This window comes from Sinohyriopsis cumingii, chromosome 4 (assembly GCF_028554795.1).
Source record: "Sinohyriopsis cumingii isolate HCF-2022 chromosome 4, ASM2855479v2, whole genome shotgun sequence".
Classification (NCBI taxonomy): Eukaryota; Metazoa; Mollusca; class Bivalvia; order Unionida; family Unionidae; genus Sinohyriopsis; species Sinohyriopsis cumingii.
The window spans coordinates 33,205,029-33,219,258 of NC_142964.1; the positions used below are offsets into that span (position 1 = coordinate 33,205,029).

The 14,230-nt window shown below is 33.5% G+C and overlaps 1 protein-coding gene across 1 annotated transcript in view; it reads right to left on the minus strand.

Annotated features, from left to right (window-relative positions):
• The window catches only part of LOC149800905 (uncharacterized), a 51,952-nt gene that overhangs the window by 7,258 nt on the left and 30,464 nt on the right, over positions 1-14,230 (minus strand). The window contains exons 9-12 of the mRNA XM_089956751.1: positions 12,917-13,099; positions 8,646-8,777; positions 7,686-7,760; positions 634-819 (exon numbers count right to left, since the gene is read on the minus strand). Of these exons, the coding sequence (XP_089812877.1) occupies positions 634-819; positions 7,686-7,760; positions 8,646-8,777; positions 12,917-13,099 (576 nt within the window). The remainder of the gene's footprint in view (positions 1-633; positions 820-7,685; positions 7,761-8,645; positions 8,778-12,916; positions 13,100-14,230) is intronic.

The following is a 14,230-nucleotide window of genomic DNA, read 5'->3' on the forward strand; positions in this document are numbered from 1 at the left end:
TTATATTAATGTATGCATTTGTCAAAATAAGTCAACCTTTATGCAATTATATTGGCATTGTGCAACTAGAAGACTTGAAATATGTTCGTTTCTTTCACTTACACGTAGCAAATGAGGCTTATGAGATGAAAAGGAAACATTAAAAGAAGCGTACGGACGAATATTACGAAGTCCATTTTTATGCTTAATATTCAGGTGTTTTGTATAGAACTGCATCCTGCAGGGACCCGAGTGGTCGAGTGGTCTAAAGCTCTCACCGTTACAGATCACTGCCATCTCACCTCTTCTACGTGGGTTCGAGTCACTGGCACTGCCAATGTGGGTATGTGTGAAAGCTTGCTAATAGATTCTCGTGGGTCGGTGGTTCTTTCCGGGGTTTTCCCTGGTTCTTCCTCCGCAATATATCATGGCCGCCATGTATAGCCTATCTGGTGCTGAAAAAGGCGTTATCCTCTATAATAACAACAACAACAGTATCCTGCATTTAGAACTTCCCCATTTTTTTCATCTCATTTTATCATTTTAGACATTTGCATCAGAACATAAGCGTTTGATGATGAAATGTTAGTGAATTTAATACTGCAGGCTCCGATAACTAAATGTCCACTATAGTTTATCTAAATACATGTATACCTCTAAGCGGCAGTTGGATATTGTCCTGTGCCTGTTCTGGTGACTCCTCATTTACAATTTCCTCTTCGTGGATATGTTCATTAGGTTCAACGAATGACGACTTTTTTGATTTCAGGGGAAGAATTGCTGACTTTGACAAAATGTTTCTGAAAACTGCGCTGTCTCCTTGTCCTGAAGGCAAAGTGCCTGAAGTAAACAAACTGCATTTTCATTAAAATGCCATGAGACAGCAAATATAACGCTATACAAAGAAGGACAAAGTTTCAGTGACATTGAGTTGATTAAACAATCAGAATGTGCATTAATTACTCCTACTTGCTCTTACTGTATCCTGTTGTCATCAGATGGCTTTTACGAATGTTTCAGCCTTCCACATATTCATTCTTTTCAAGGACTCATTTTTCCGATCGTTTGTGGCGGAAGCATGTTCCACACTGTTAACGATTTGAGATAATAGTAAATTATCTAAGTAATGGTTACATTAAAAATGGAGAATTTTCATATTTAAACGATAAACAATGCATAATTCTTTCCTGCAGATGCACAGGATTTGTAGAAGTCAAATAAATTAAGGACAAGTTAGATGTTTGAAGTGGATGGACGGCGTGCTTTGTCACGTCGATTTATGCAATCGCGTTATGTTAGTAAGAATCAAGACTGGAACAGTAATTTAAATTCAGATATCAATGATTTAAAAATCTGTGTCGTTTCTGATGCAACTTCTTCTTTACATTTCTTCTGTATCTGGACAAAGTATATGTAAGTGCTTTCTCGCATCTCCGGAGGTAGATTCAGAATGTGCTCCTATAAACTGTCCATTTACAGGAATGTCTTCCGACCATTTTCAAGCTAATCGGCTTTTTTTTTACAGCACACAGCTACCTATCTTACAGCCAATGCACTTGTTCTTGAAGTGAACAGTAAAAATTGAGAACCTAGCTAATGATTTTGATAATAGTACGGACATCTTACCCTCAATCTATAGTATATCCTACTCTGGAACTGCTTTCTCCAGATTTATAAAAAAAACAACACAAAAAGCAATATTGTCTCACTTCTAATTAGCATTTATTACATTTATAATCTATCAGATTCTAGACTGTAAACTTGATACGTTGGTAACTTAACGGGTTTCTAGGTGAGAAAAATATAGAAAAGATCGGATATGTGAAAAGTCAAGCTCACGGAGATTGATTTGCTAAAAGCATATTTCCAGTAAGTAGGTAATTTATGAGAATTCTGGAGAATTAGTTTATTTTATAGATAAGAATTTATCATTGAATTTATTATTTATGCTTTTGAATCCTATGCAAAATACAATTTTTAAACTGTCGATACTTTAACATTATTGTAACAAGTGTCATCTAGCGGAAAATGTAAAGTGAAAACTACACTTACAAACCAATACGCCATTTCGATTAAACAACACTCTTTTATCCACTGTCTAAATTCAGTTATACCAACAATATGCTATCAGTACACCATTTGGAGCAAACATCACCCATATCTATACCATCGATCACAGATTTATATACTATCCAAAACTCACACTCTACCATCAAGATACCAGTTGGAGTTACCAACACCCAGCTATATACCATCCAACACCCAATTATCAAATATCCATAACGAATATCTATAAACAAACACTCACTCTATATCATCGACACTCCGCTAGAGCGACCAATACCCAGTACTTACTATCCACAATACTATTAGATCGATCACCACCGAGTTATCGGCTATCCTGCACATCTACATTTACGATCCAAGAACAATGGGTAGGAAAATACACAAACTATACTTTGAAGCACGCAAACATACTATCACTTAGGAGGTGAGGATCCAGAAGTGGAATGAAATCACACACACTATAACAAACATTCAAGGATATGAGTGCTGACACATTTTCTAATAAGAAACGTACTTTTATAATATCACAGAAGACGGTAAGGTTAGTCAAATAATTGGGAGCCTCTGTTTGTTTGGAATCGTTAGTTACGACATTTTTAAAAACAAGTTTGAAAGCAAGCACTAATTCTAAACGTGCTTCACAAGTCAGAGATTTCTTTCTTCAAATTACGTCCACAAGTTTTATTGTCAATTTTAATTTTCAAATTTATTTTTTCAAATTTTGTTTGATACATTATCACTTGCAATCTTCATTCTCAAATTGTGCATTTCAAGTTATAGTTGTTCAATTTCCACTTTATTTTTAAAGTTTTCTAATTCTTGCTTTTTTCATTTTCAATTTCCATTTCGATATGTTATATTTTTTAGCTTCATTTAATCTTCATTTTGATTTATTGAATGTAAGTTTTGAATCTTTTTCTCTTCACATTTTATGTTCAAATTTAGTTTTACAACACCCAACACCCAATTATTAAATATCCAAAACGAATATCTATTAAACAACCACTCATTCTATATCATCCACACGCCGTTGTCAAATTTCATTTTCAAATTTAGATTTCAAATTTTATTTTCTCGTATTCTGTTTAAATTAAAGTCTTTCCTTCCCATTTTCATTTCAGAATTTAATGCTTCTAAATCATTTTCCAACATTCAATTCTCATTTTTCTCTTATTTCATTTTTCAGTATATTTTATTTAAACATTTCATTTTCGGTTTTCAGGTGCAAACTGTCTTTTTTTTAATATTCATATTCTTAAATTTTTCTTATTTTCATTTTGTTTTCAAGTTTATAATTATTTAAATTTTAATTTCATATTCTCCATTCCATACTTTTATTTTCAACTTCATTTTCTTCTTTCAGTTGTCATAATCAGTTTTAAATTTGGCATTTTAATTTAGCTGTTTTTAAATTTTCATTTTTAATTTTTAACTCTTAAACTTTTATTGAGCACTACAAATTTTTCTTTCCATATTGTAGTTTTCTAGCATGCTGTTTTAAAAGTTTCAATTTTCATTTTCATTTTCAAATAGTCATTTACATCGACAATGGTACTCAATTTTAATTTTCAAATGTTAATTTTAATTTTCATTTCCAAAACTAATTTTTGAAATCGAATTTAAGGTAAATTTTTATTTTAAAATCAAATTGTCAAATATTTGTTTTTCAGTCTTCAATGTCATAGTTTTCGGAATGAAATGTCATTTTCAGATTAAGTTTTTCTATTTTCTTCCTGAGTTTACTTTTCTGGTAAAAGTTTAATTTTCAATTTTCGTTTTCAGTATGCTAGTTTAATTTTCATTAACAATATTTTTTATCGCTTTTTATCTTTTCAGAATTTTGCTTTTATTAATTTTTATATGTTAAGCCTCTTCTTAAAGTTTGAACTTTTGTTAATGGTTGTGATATTGCTTGGGATAAAAGATGTTATGCGAAACCAAAGACTGAAAAGGAGAAAGTAACATTTTCTGTTCGAGATTGAAAACGGCAGAACAACTAACATAGTCCTATATTGACACTAAACAAGATGGAAAAAGGAGGTTATGCATCGTACATGTTAAGAAAGTAATTTTCTGTCTCTCTGTAAATGCTTGGTCTATCCATGTTAGCATATACTATACAACTACCTACATACTTATGTTTTAATCTCAAGTATTTTGTGAACGATATGGATATACACAACCCTTCGCATAACCACGTGCACCACTTGGAAAAGATATACTCGATATCTAATTGCCAAATTAAACAAGAACCAAATTCATTCATTAGAATTACCTCTCTTGTGTGAGAATATATAAATATAGTTGTATTTATGTCGTGTGTAAGCCATGCGATTGTTTTGAACGTCTGAGGAATCATCCTATGGACAAAATGTTCAACACCGGATATTTGATTCACCTTATTAACCCCAAAATACAAATTGAAAGATATGAATCGAGAAGTATTGGTATAAACATTTTACTTGCCTACTTTACAGTGAGTGATTAATAAAGAAGACGCCGAGCACGATATGACAAACATTCTCAATCAAAGAACAGGTAAATGGGAAAAGTACGACGTAAGGAAGTGAAGTACGTTGGAAAGGATATACAGGTAGTTTCGAAATTTGGATTTTGCCTTCACAAGGTAAGAACTCAGATAGAAGTAGAAGTGACCAACGTGCCGTTGAACACAGTTCTCAGAGATCCTCTCTTCAAGAACAGATAATAACCACAGTGGGTGTAGTGTGGAAACCGTTTCCCTTAAAGTCAAATTTTATTTTACTACTAAATCTATATGGCGTGTTATGTCATTAGAGTAGCCATTATAAACCTGAGTGTGGCAAGGAAAAAAAGCAACTTATAGTTAACTCAACTTTTGTATTATTTATATTATTCCGTGTTCTAGGTTGGCATATATCGACAGTAACAGCAACACCAGTAGTTTCATCATCGCCAGTCAAAACAACAACTCTTCCAATGACAGCAGCAGCCATCTTCTGTAACAACCTTTTGTAATTTCATTATTTTCTAAAACTAAGGACTTTTCGGACACCAGAGCCATCGAACTATAAACAATCAATTTTATAAACATTACCCACTGGCGGTGTTTTACAAGTTTTCCCAACAACGCATTATTACATCTGGTCATACAAATGGATTACAAAGGTCATTGGGAAGTGACTTTTGTATAAATCACTTTCCCACCCAAGACACGAATGTGACCGAAGATCAAACCATTTTCCTCGTCGAAATATTGAATGAAGACATTAAAGAATACGTGAACCCAAATGATCCTCTCTTTTACGAAGATATTGCACAATCATCAGCGAATTCCCGATTGAATAGGTTTCCATGAGATTTCTTGTAGTATTGTATGTTACTGCTCATCTTGTGGCCAAAACGATATGAGATATTTTCAGCAATCACTTCGGCAAAGCTTTGAAGCAAAATATAGCCGAAGTCTGTAATCAAGTACCAAGAATTAGTTCACATTCTTAAAAGATATGGTGAAACTACATTTCCGAGAGAAGTTTAAAGCAGATGTATTCTTTGTACCGAGTAGTCCCTCGACAACGATATCATGGCTTAAAAATTCCGTAAGGTATTACCCATCTTGAACGTATCATCATTCGAGAATGCATGCTTTCGAAAATGCATATTTGATGCATTGAAGAATTTCTTCAAAGTTTCCTTATTAACCGGCAAAGTCCTTAAGAAACCTTGATTAAAGCTGGAGGATTGTGTTGGTTCATAAAGGAAAAGATCGTTTTTGTCGACGACAAACCCTATAAATATTCTTTGCTTCACACTTCTGGCCAATGTATTACTTCCTTCTGTACTGCAAGGCATGACGAAGCCACCAAGAGACCTCGCAATCTCATAGACACCTCCAGAAAAACATTTTAAAAAACAAGTGACTGAGAACTGTGAGTTTTTGATAACAACAGAAGGGAAACATTGCCACCAAGATTTGTGTCTTCAGAAATTGATCTGTTGCCATGGTTCCCATGACGCTGGCGATGCAAGAATCTCAATGGTTAGGTTTTCATCATGTTCTGTCTTGGACTATGGCAATCAGGATTGAATTATAAAGCTCAAACTAAAAATTATTTTTATCTGAATATAAGTCACTTGTACCTAAAAGTCTCCAATCCAGGTACCAACGCCAGAGTAGTTCCCGTCAATAATGTGATACATTAGTTGTTCAGTGAAGTGGGTTTGAACTTGAATAACAAACTAATCAGCAGCAGCATTAATACTTACTCAACCGATCATACCGGTAAAATCTCCTAACGTAAGGAAAAGAAGCCAAGAACACTCATCTGGATACTTCTGTGGATTGGAAATCTGACACACTGGACAAATTCAACAACACAGAGTTGACAGAAGCAAACGGAACTCACAATGCTGGATGTAATGACCGTCGAATGAAAATCAAAGAATAACACAAATTAAAACTGATCGATTACTTCCATATGATCATGGGATTGCAAACGTACTTCTGGAAAGTTGTGGATTTACGTTTCAGACTAAACCTAAGTTGTGCAGTCTTCCACTTGATAACTAATGCTAATGAGTGTTAAAAACGTGGGAAAGGACATCATTCTAATTTTGAGAAAGACAGCCATGTATCGGATACTAAGAGTGGATGTGAAAACCTGCACCATTTATGCTGGACTCAGATCAAAATTTCCAAGGCCAATTACGCAGTTATTTGCCCACTGGCAAGAAAAGATGTCTGGAAAGGTACTTGATATATTGCTTGAATATGTCTGAAGTCTTTATCGGGCTTTGATTGCATACCAAACCAAGACAGCTACGTAGGACATTTCCACCATATAAATTGGTTCAACTTCCTGTGCAACTTTACCTAGCAAAAGCTCTTCCCAAAACAATGAATGCAATCTTGTACGCATAATTTGACAATACTCTGGCAATCAATAGATTGATAGAAGTTATCATAGACTGTTAGAAGAGACAAGATGTAACACGAATAACCTATGATGACCAGAACAAGAAAAACATTTAGTGCACTGTCTTACTCGGGCCTTGGATGAAAAACATACAGCTCTACCCAGGAAACATTATGATAAATGTCAAATCGATCCGTTTGATAAATGTATTTGCTAGTGTATGATACTGTATGTATATTTACTCAACTTCTGTCATGTTTTACCACTTGTGAGATAGACAGTTTTGCGAGTACGAACGCATAATGTAAAGCTCTACTACCTAATTTGGCTTTCTGGATAGCGCACATCGGCTGTCAGATAGCACAGGTGGTATGATGGTATGTTAGATAGTATGATATGTGATTTCATCCCATCTTTGACATTATACCCTATTTCTCTGATAGTAAGTAAAGGGATTGTAGACACAACAAATTCGTTTAAGAGAGTGTATATGGGGTGTTGCATAGAAGATCACTAAGTAATTGTATCGGTGAAAACTAACTATTCGATAATTGGTAATTTAATGATTATTCAGGTGTTCAATTCTTGCTAACCCCATAATCTTTCGCCCCTTTGTCCGCACTCTTTTCATGTTAAATTCGTATTGATCACTGTAATTATTGAATAGTAATAAAAACTTTGGTGAGGTATTATTACATGTGTGTTTGATAAGTAATCTAAAGTTTTACAATAGCATTCCCTTACCTTTCCCGTTTGAGGCCACACATTCTTTGGACTCCATAGACACGTTTGACCCTCTGCTCATTGTTGACTCTACAACTTTAAACATAAACACCTACATAAATATCATTTCACCACAAAAAGACGCTCCTATGTTACCATGTAGGCGTCCATATCATCATAGGATCCCAATTAACAAATACAGCTAATTACAAACCTTATTATGTTCATATGAAACCCATAACTCTTGGGAAAACGATTCAGTTTTCAAACAGACTGATGAAAGAAAGTGATAATAAGTGTTTAATCTATTACGTGTCGGTATGAGAACCTTTACCGTTTCTTGTTCAAAACCCCAGCAGGCTAAAAAAAGAAATATTATTAAAAAGCGTATTTTAAAAACACTGTATCTCAGGAGAGACAGCTAAATAAGAGACAAGATAAAGTTAAAAGGTAAAAAAAGCGTGGTAGTAATATAAAACAGAACAGAAACTTATAAGACATACTAGTCTTCAGCTGAAATATTTCTTTCTCTATGCAAAAACTATAATTGTTCATCTTGAAGTAAAGTCATGACCATTCGTTCCATTCTTCCAGGAAAGATGGAATTTTCAAACAGTAGAGATCACTTAGGGTCATGATTTTGTACACAGTATATATATATGTTTTAATTTACATTGTGTCTATAAAAATGACACGTGCAAATTAGATCTTAGTAGATGGATTTTTTAAAACATAATAAATAATTTCAATCTCTATTTGTAACGAAATTTGAAAGAATATATTCAAACATTCAAACTAAAAGAGTTATTATCAACATCGTAAAGTTCCTATTGTGAAGAATGTTATTTTGATCTGTGGCAGTTGAACAAGTTGCATTCTCATTTCAATATCTTTCACCAAATTTCTATTACGAAGAACATTTAGTTAGGTTTCATGTATCTTGCAAGTTGTACAAACGTCATTATTGTATAAGTAACGTACTTCTTATCTGCTCAGTAATCTTTCTTGGTATCTGCTCTGATTTCCTTTCTTGCTCTTCGAAACCAGTTATTCCCTCTTCGGGCGAGTCTCTTATATCTCCATTCACACTTCTCTGTTCAGTTGGAACTGGTTCTGATACATACGAGCATACTAGATTAACTTCTTTCTCGCCATCGTTTATATTATAGCAAATGAAGCGAAACTCAAGACATCTCTTATGTTAAAGTTTCTAAAGTTATTCAAATATTTTTTGTTTCAATTATCATGCGTTTTTTATGACAAATTATAGAGTTCTAAGTCTTCAAAGAGGTAAATGAATAGTACTATGAAACGCAAGCTCTTTGGTAATATTTTTTATATGTATTTGTTAAGTTATTTGGAGTTTTCTTTCCGAAATTTCTGATACTCTGATGTGTTTTCACTTCCTTGTAAACTTTTAGTATCATCTCTTCCAAGCGAATTTGAAATATTATGATTTTACCTCATATAACGAATATTACGACCTACGTGAAACAACCAAGCTATAATGTATTTCAAAATTTTAATCATACACGCATTCCTACAGGAGTTTTATTATCAAGTATCCAAACAATTACTCTAATTTGTCTTAATACGTTAGTATATGTTTAACAACGGCGATTGTGTGGGTTAAGAAAGTCCATTGATTTAAACTAGCCAAATATCTAATCTATGTCTACACGCTTGCAATGTTGCAACTTAATTCAAAAGCAGGTATATCCTATCTTTTCAGCATAAATAAAATTTTAAAAAATTCCATTTGCCATAAACGTTTTAAAATGAAACTTTTCTAGAACTCAAATGAAAGCGTGTAACACAACCCAAAATGCTAAGGTCATCAGTGCTAATCAAATGAGTTAACAACGTGTTGCACTTTGTTATGCGGGAAAGAGGTGAAGAACGTATAAACATCAAGTCGGGAGACATATCTTTTAAGTAAGACTGTGGATTACATTTAGAATATAAAGAGTTTAACGAGAAAGAAGATAAGAACAGGGGATCGCGTGAAACGAGTACAGGCAATGGAAAAACAAAGTATGTACGCTTATCCTATATTTCCATATAGGTGTCTTGTAAATGCAAATGGCTTAAGAGCATATGTCCCAATGCTTTTGGTGACCTGACTATTGGTTGTACCTCGCCAACGTAACCCATGTGGATGCAAGCTAGTCCAAGCGAACTATGGATATCAACAGGCACCAGCTGAGGCAAGAAGACTGAATATCTTTGTTAAACATGGCCGTGAAAACATAATTGTTCAAGCTGACTTTTAAACATATTACATAAACTCAAGCGTGGGAGATATTTATGTCAGAAACAGACCAAAAACATAACACCAGACAAACAGGCTCTACATATCACCGGCCACAAAATTCAAACTTTCTCAATAAATCCCACAAATCTAGTAATAACCAGAAATGTGCTATATCAAAGATGAATTCTTCAAATTCTGGCAAACACCCCAATAGGCCGGAGTTGATTCAAAAATAATAATCAATTGCAAATAAAAACCTCCGCACTTACCGGTCAGAGCGGTTTATTCATCAGTACACACGCTACTCGACAAGAAGATTTCCCTGCAGGGTATCAATGCACCCGTATACATGGCACTTGCCATATTTCCAGGACAGTCAATTTAAATTCCCAAGAAAATCTTTAAGTAGCAAATCTTCGCAGTGGGTTAAGCTGGGCGTTGTGTTTGAGGGGTCTTTAATATATGGTGGCAATTTTACAACCAAAATCAATTAACAACAGCAGCATATCATTTACAGTTTTCCTCTTCCAAATAAAAAAATTCCCAAGAAAATCATTAGGTTGAAATCTCATCACAGTTTATCTTGTTCCAAATACAATCTGTTAAAGATGATAGAAACACAGATCTCTAATTCCCCATGAATAGTTCAACACATGTAAATCTTACTACAGTCCTTATACACTTCGTTTGGGCTGTGTACACAATATCGTATCCCGGCTGATATAGACGGTTTCGAAGTTATAACTAACCAAAGTAAAAAAATTATCCTTATAAACAATATTACTTATTTATCCTTCTTTTATGTGGCATACATCGATTATTAGTGTTGGTACAGTAAAAATATCAAACTGTTTGTATGTTTCTATTTTCTGAGTGCATGAAACTTGTATATTTAGGGTCGACAGATCACTCCACTGTTTCATGAACTTATTTCGTATTAGTGTACAGTATTTATAAACAATAGCATGTCGCCAGATACTCTGCTGGTATAACACATCCAACACGTACAATTGTAACTGTTTTTTATTTTCTTTTCTCTTGGTTAAGAGCGGCAGATGTATATAGATTATTCTGAGATTATTGTTTAGACTTTCAAAAAACATTATACTTCCGGATGACCTGTATAAAAAAATATGAGCCCATAATAGTACCTGATTAATACTCTGATTAACCTGCTACCTATATTGCAAAATTGCCGAGTTATTTAGCTCTGAATGGAAAAGATGGGTGATCATTGTTGAATAGTCGTAGAGGAGACAAAACAATGTAACCTTGAATTGGATTTCCTTATCTCGGTGCAAATACCAACATAGATTATATTATTAATCAAATTTCGGATTCCATCACTTCATATATCTAATCGCTTCTTGTTTCTGTTTCGTTTTTATTGTTTTTCCCCCGTTTGTTGCTTGTTGTTTATCACACTTTTAACACAGTTTTGCCTATATCGTGCCGATGTAATGGGAGCTAAGCAGCTTTGCCCCAGGACTTCTAAAAGCAGGTGTCCCAGGCTTGCCTTGGCGGGGTTTGAAATAGTGATCGTTGGATTAGAGTCCGATACCCTACTAACCGACCTACCACGGCTCCCAAGCATAGTTATTAAAGAAAGGGATAACCCTTCTCTGATCATCGGGACTGTTGATTTCCTTAATGACGATCCTTGATACCAGAGAGAGTTCAGGGAATATCATGTAACGCACGGGGCATGGTACCAAGTTAACATAAGATAAAACACGAAACATTAATACAAAAATTTGAACTATGATCACAACTCATACATTTTACGTATTTCTACTCCCCAATAAATAAAGATTAATTTTATTTGTTTTATCTATTCCTCGCAACTTGACATATGCACAAACTGAATCTGGAGTTATTCAATGGGTTTGAAAATATTTTTACCAAGCACGGGTCAATCAAACGGTAGATTTAAACTTTCGTCAAGATCCTTTTTGTTTTCAACAACAACACAGAGAATATAACGTTAAGAATTCAATTATATATTGTTATAAAACTTCTGTTTTTGAACTAGTTTCTTATAGAACTTGATCAATACTTTTGATTTTTCAATGCCAATAAAAAAAGACGTTAGAAAATCTTTCTGGGATTAAAATGAAAGGAAAAGAGATAGAAAAGACTCTGTTATGAAACAATTCCACTTGTATGGTTATAACCGAATTTGAACAACAACAACAATAATAATAATAATAATAATAATAATAATAATGATAATAATGATGATAATAATAACAAATAAAAAATAATAACAATAACATAATAATAATAATAATAATAGTGACATCATCATCATCATCATCATCATCATCATCATCATAATAATAATAATAATAATTTGAATTGATGGATCTTATTGGTAAAGATTAAAATTATATGGACCATGATATTAAAACTGTAATATTAATGTAAGAATAAATCTGTAATTCACGATGTTTCCTTATCGTAGATATAAAAAGGAATTCGTGTTGGAAAAAATAATCTAATTTCCCTTTTAGTAATATGCATTGTACCTAAAAAAAAACATCATGATGCACGATTTTTTTAATTCTACTATCAAATATGATGAAATTACAATTCAGATTTTATTTGTTTCTTATTTGTATGATTTATGACATTTCAGTATGGTTCTTCATACGGTCAATAATTATTTTGTTTGATTGTTTTATATCGACGGAATCATTCGCTTAGAGCATATTAAGTGTTCATAAATGCAAAGAAATATGATACAAATAGTTTGTGCTTAACATTGAAATGTACTTTCAACCCCCATACATTCAATGCCAACGATTTGATTTCAGAATTTCCAATTCGTGGCAAATATGTAATGAATTTAGTGTTTAGGCATATAAAACAATTTTTCTTTTGAAGACGCAAACTAAAACTGTTTTTGTTTTAACATACATGACATACTTACAAAATATATTTTAGCAGAACGGTAAAACATGAAGAATATTACTTTGATCAATATGGTGGCAATTACCTATACCTCTCCTATTCACATGCAGGGAGATAATATTTTCCCTTTTCCTATGGTTTTGTACATCAGGGTCAACTATCGACGGTTTCATTGTCGGCTTAGATGGACACGCTGGCTGAAATCCAGGTAACCATGTAATATCCTGGCTTCCGACTGCTGTCTTGCCAGCCTCCCGAGACGTAGTGCCTGGAATTGGATACCCATAGAAATCATCATTAAAATTATAGTTTGTTTTTAAGTGTATATATATATATATATATATATATATATATATATATATATATATATATATATATATATATATATATATATATATATATATATATATATATATATATATATATATATATATATATAGTACAAGAGAGAAAGAAAGAGAGGTTATTGACTGAGGTTGAAACATATTTGTCCCGAATGCATGTGGCAAAGTGTGCCCGAGCTTGCAAGGGCAAGGGTATCCTACGCCTCATGAACGAGGGACCAATATTTCTTAATTTAAGACAATAACCCTTTCTATATACTTAATAACAGGCGTATTATTCGTTATACTATATTAAAATAATAATACAAAAGAAACATAATAATTATTTTGTTTTGTTTCATATTTTGCATGTTGTTCAATTTATGGATGAAACCTGAGCACCGAGCATAAGTATACACAGTTTCAATACAATTAACGTGCGCGTGAACAAAACTTGTAGATTTGGAACAGTAGCGTGCATCAGGATTGAAGAATATTGTTCTGCCCCTTTACACTTAGTTTAGAGTAGTATGCCGTGATTGATGAAATATTTTTTTATATGTTCAATGGGGTGCATGATTGTTTTTGATGACACTCAGGGCTTTTGAGAGTGAGGTAGATTTATCTGTTGTTTTCCTGACGGAATGATTCGCGATTCTATTCTATAGTCCCGTATGTTCGGCAGCAACCTTCATCAATATTCCCAGCGTATTGTGTCTAATCGGTCTTTGGTATTACCTCAAAATAAGGATTGCTATTCATTTTGAAGTCGCTGTGTTTCACGAGATTCTATGTACGGCATAGAACAATGTTATTCTGAGTGACTACAAATGCACCGTTTATGTGAAACAGAACATGCTCATGAACCTGCTGATTGATACATTGTATCAAAGGTTAGTGTGACGTGCTCTCCCTCCCTCCCTCTCCCGCTCTCTCTCTCTCTCTCTCTCACTTTTAAATCTTTGGATTTTGGCGGTGGCTACAGTAGGTATCTTTTAAAATTTCATTTTGGATGACAGCTATATTTAGCCGTCACACTTGAGCATAGCAACAAAACGTTCACTAAGATCGTCATT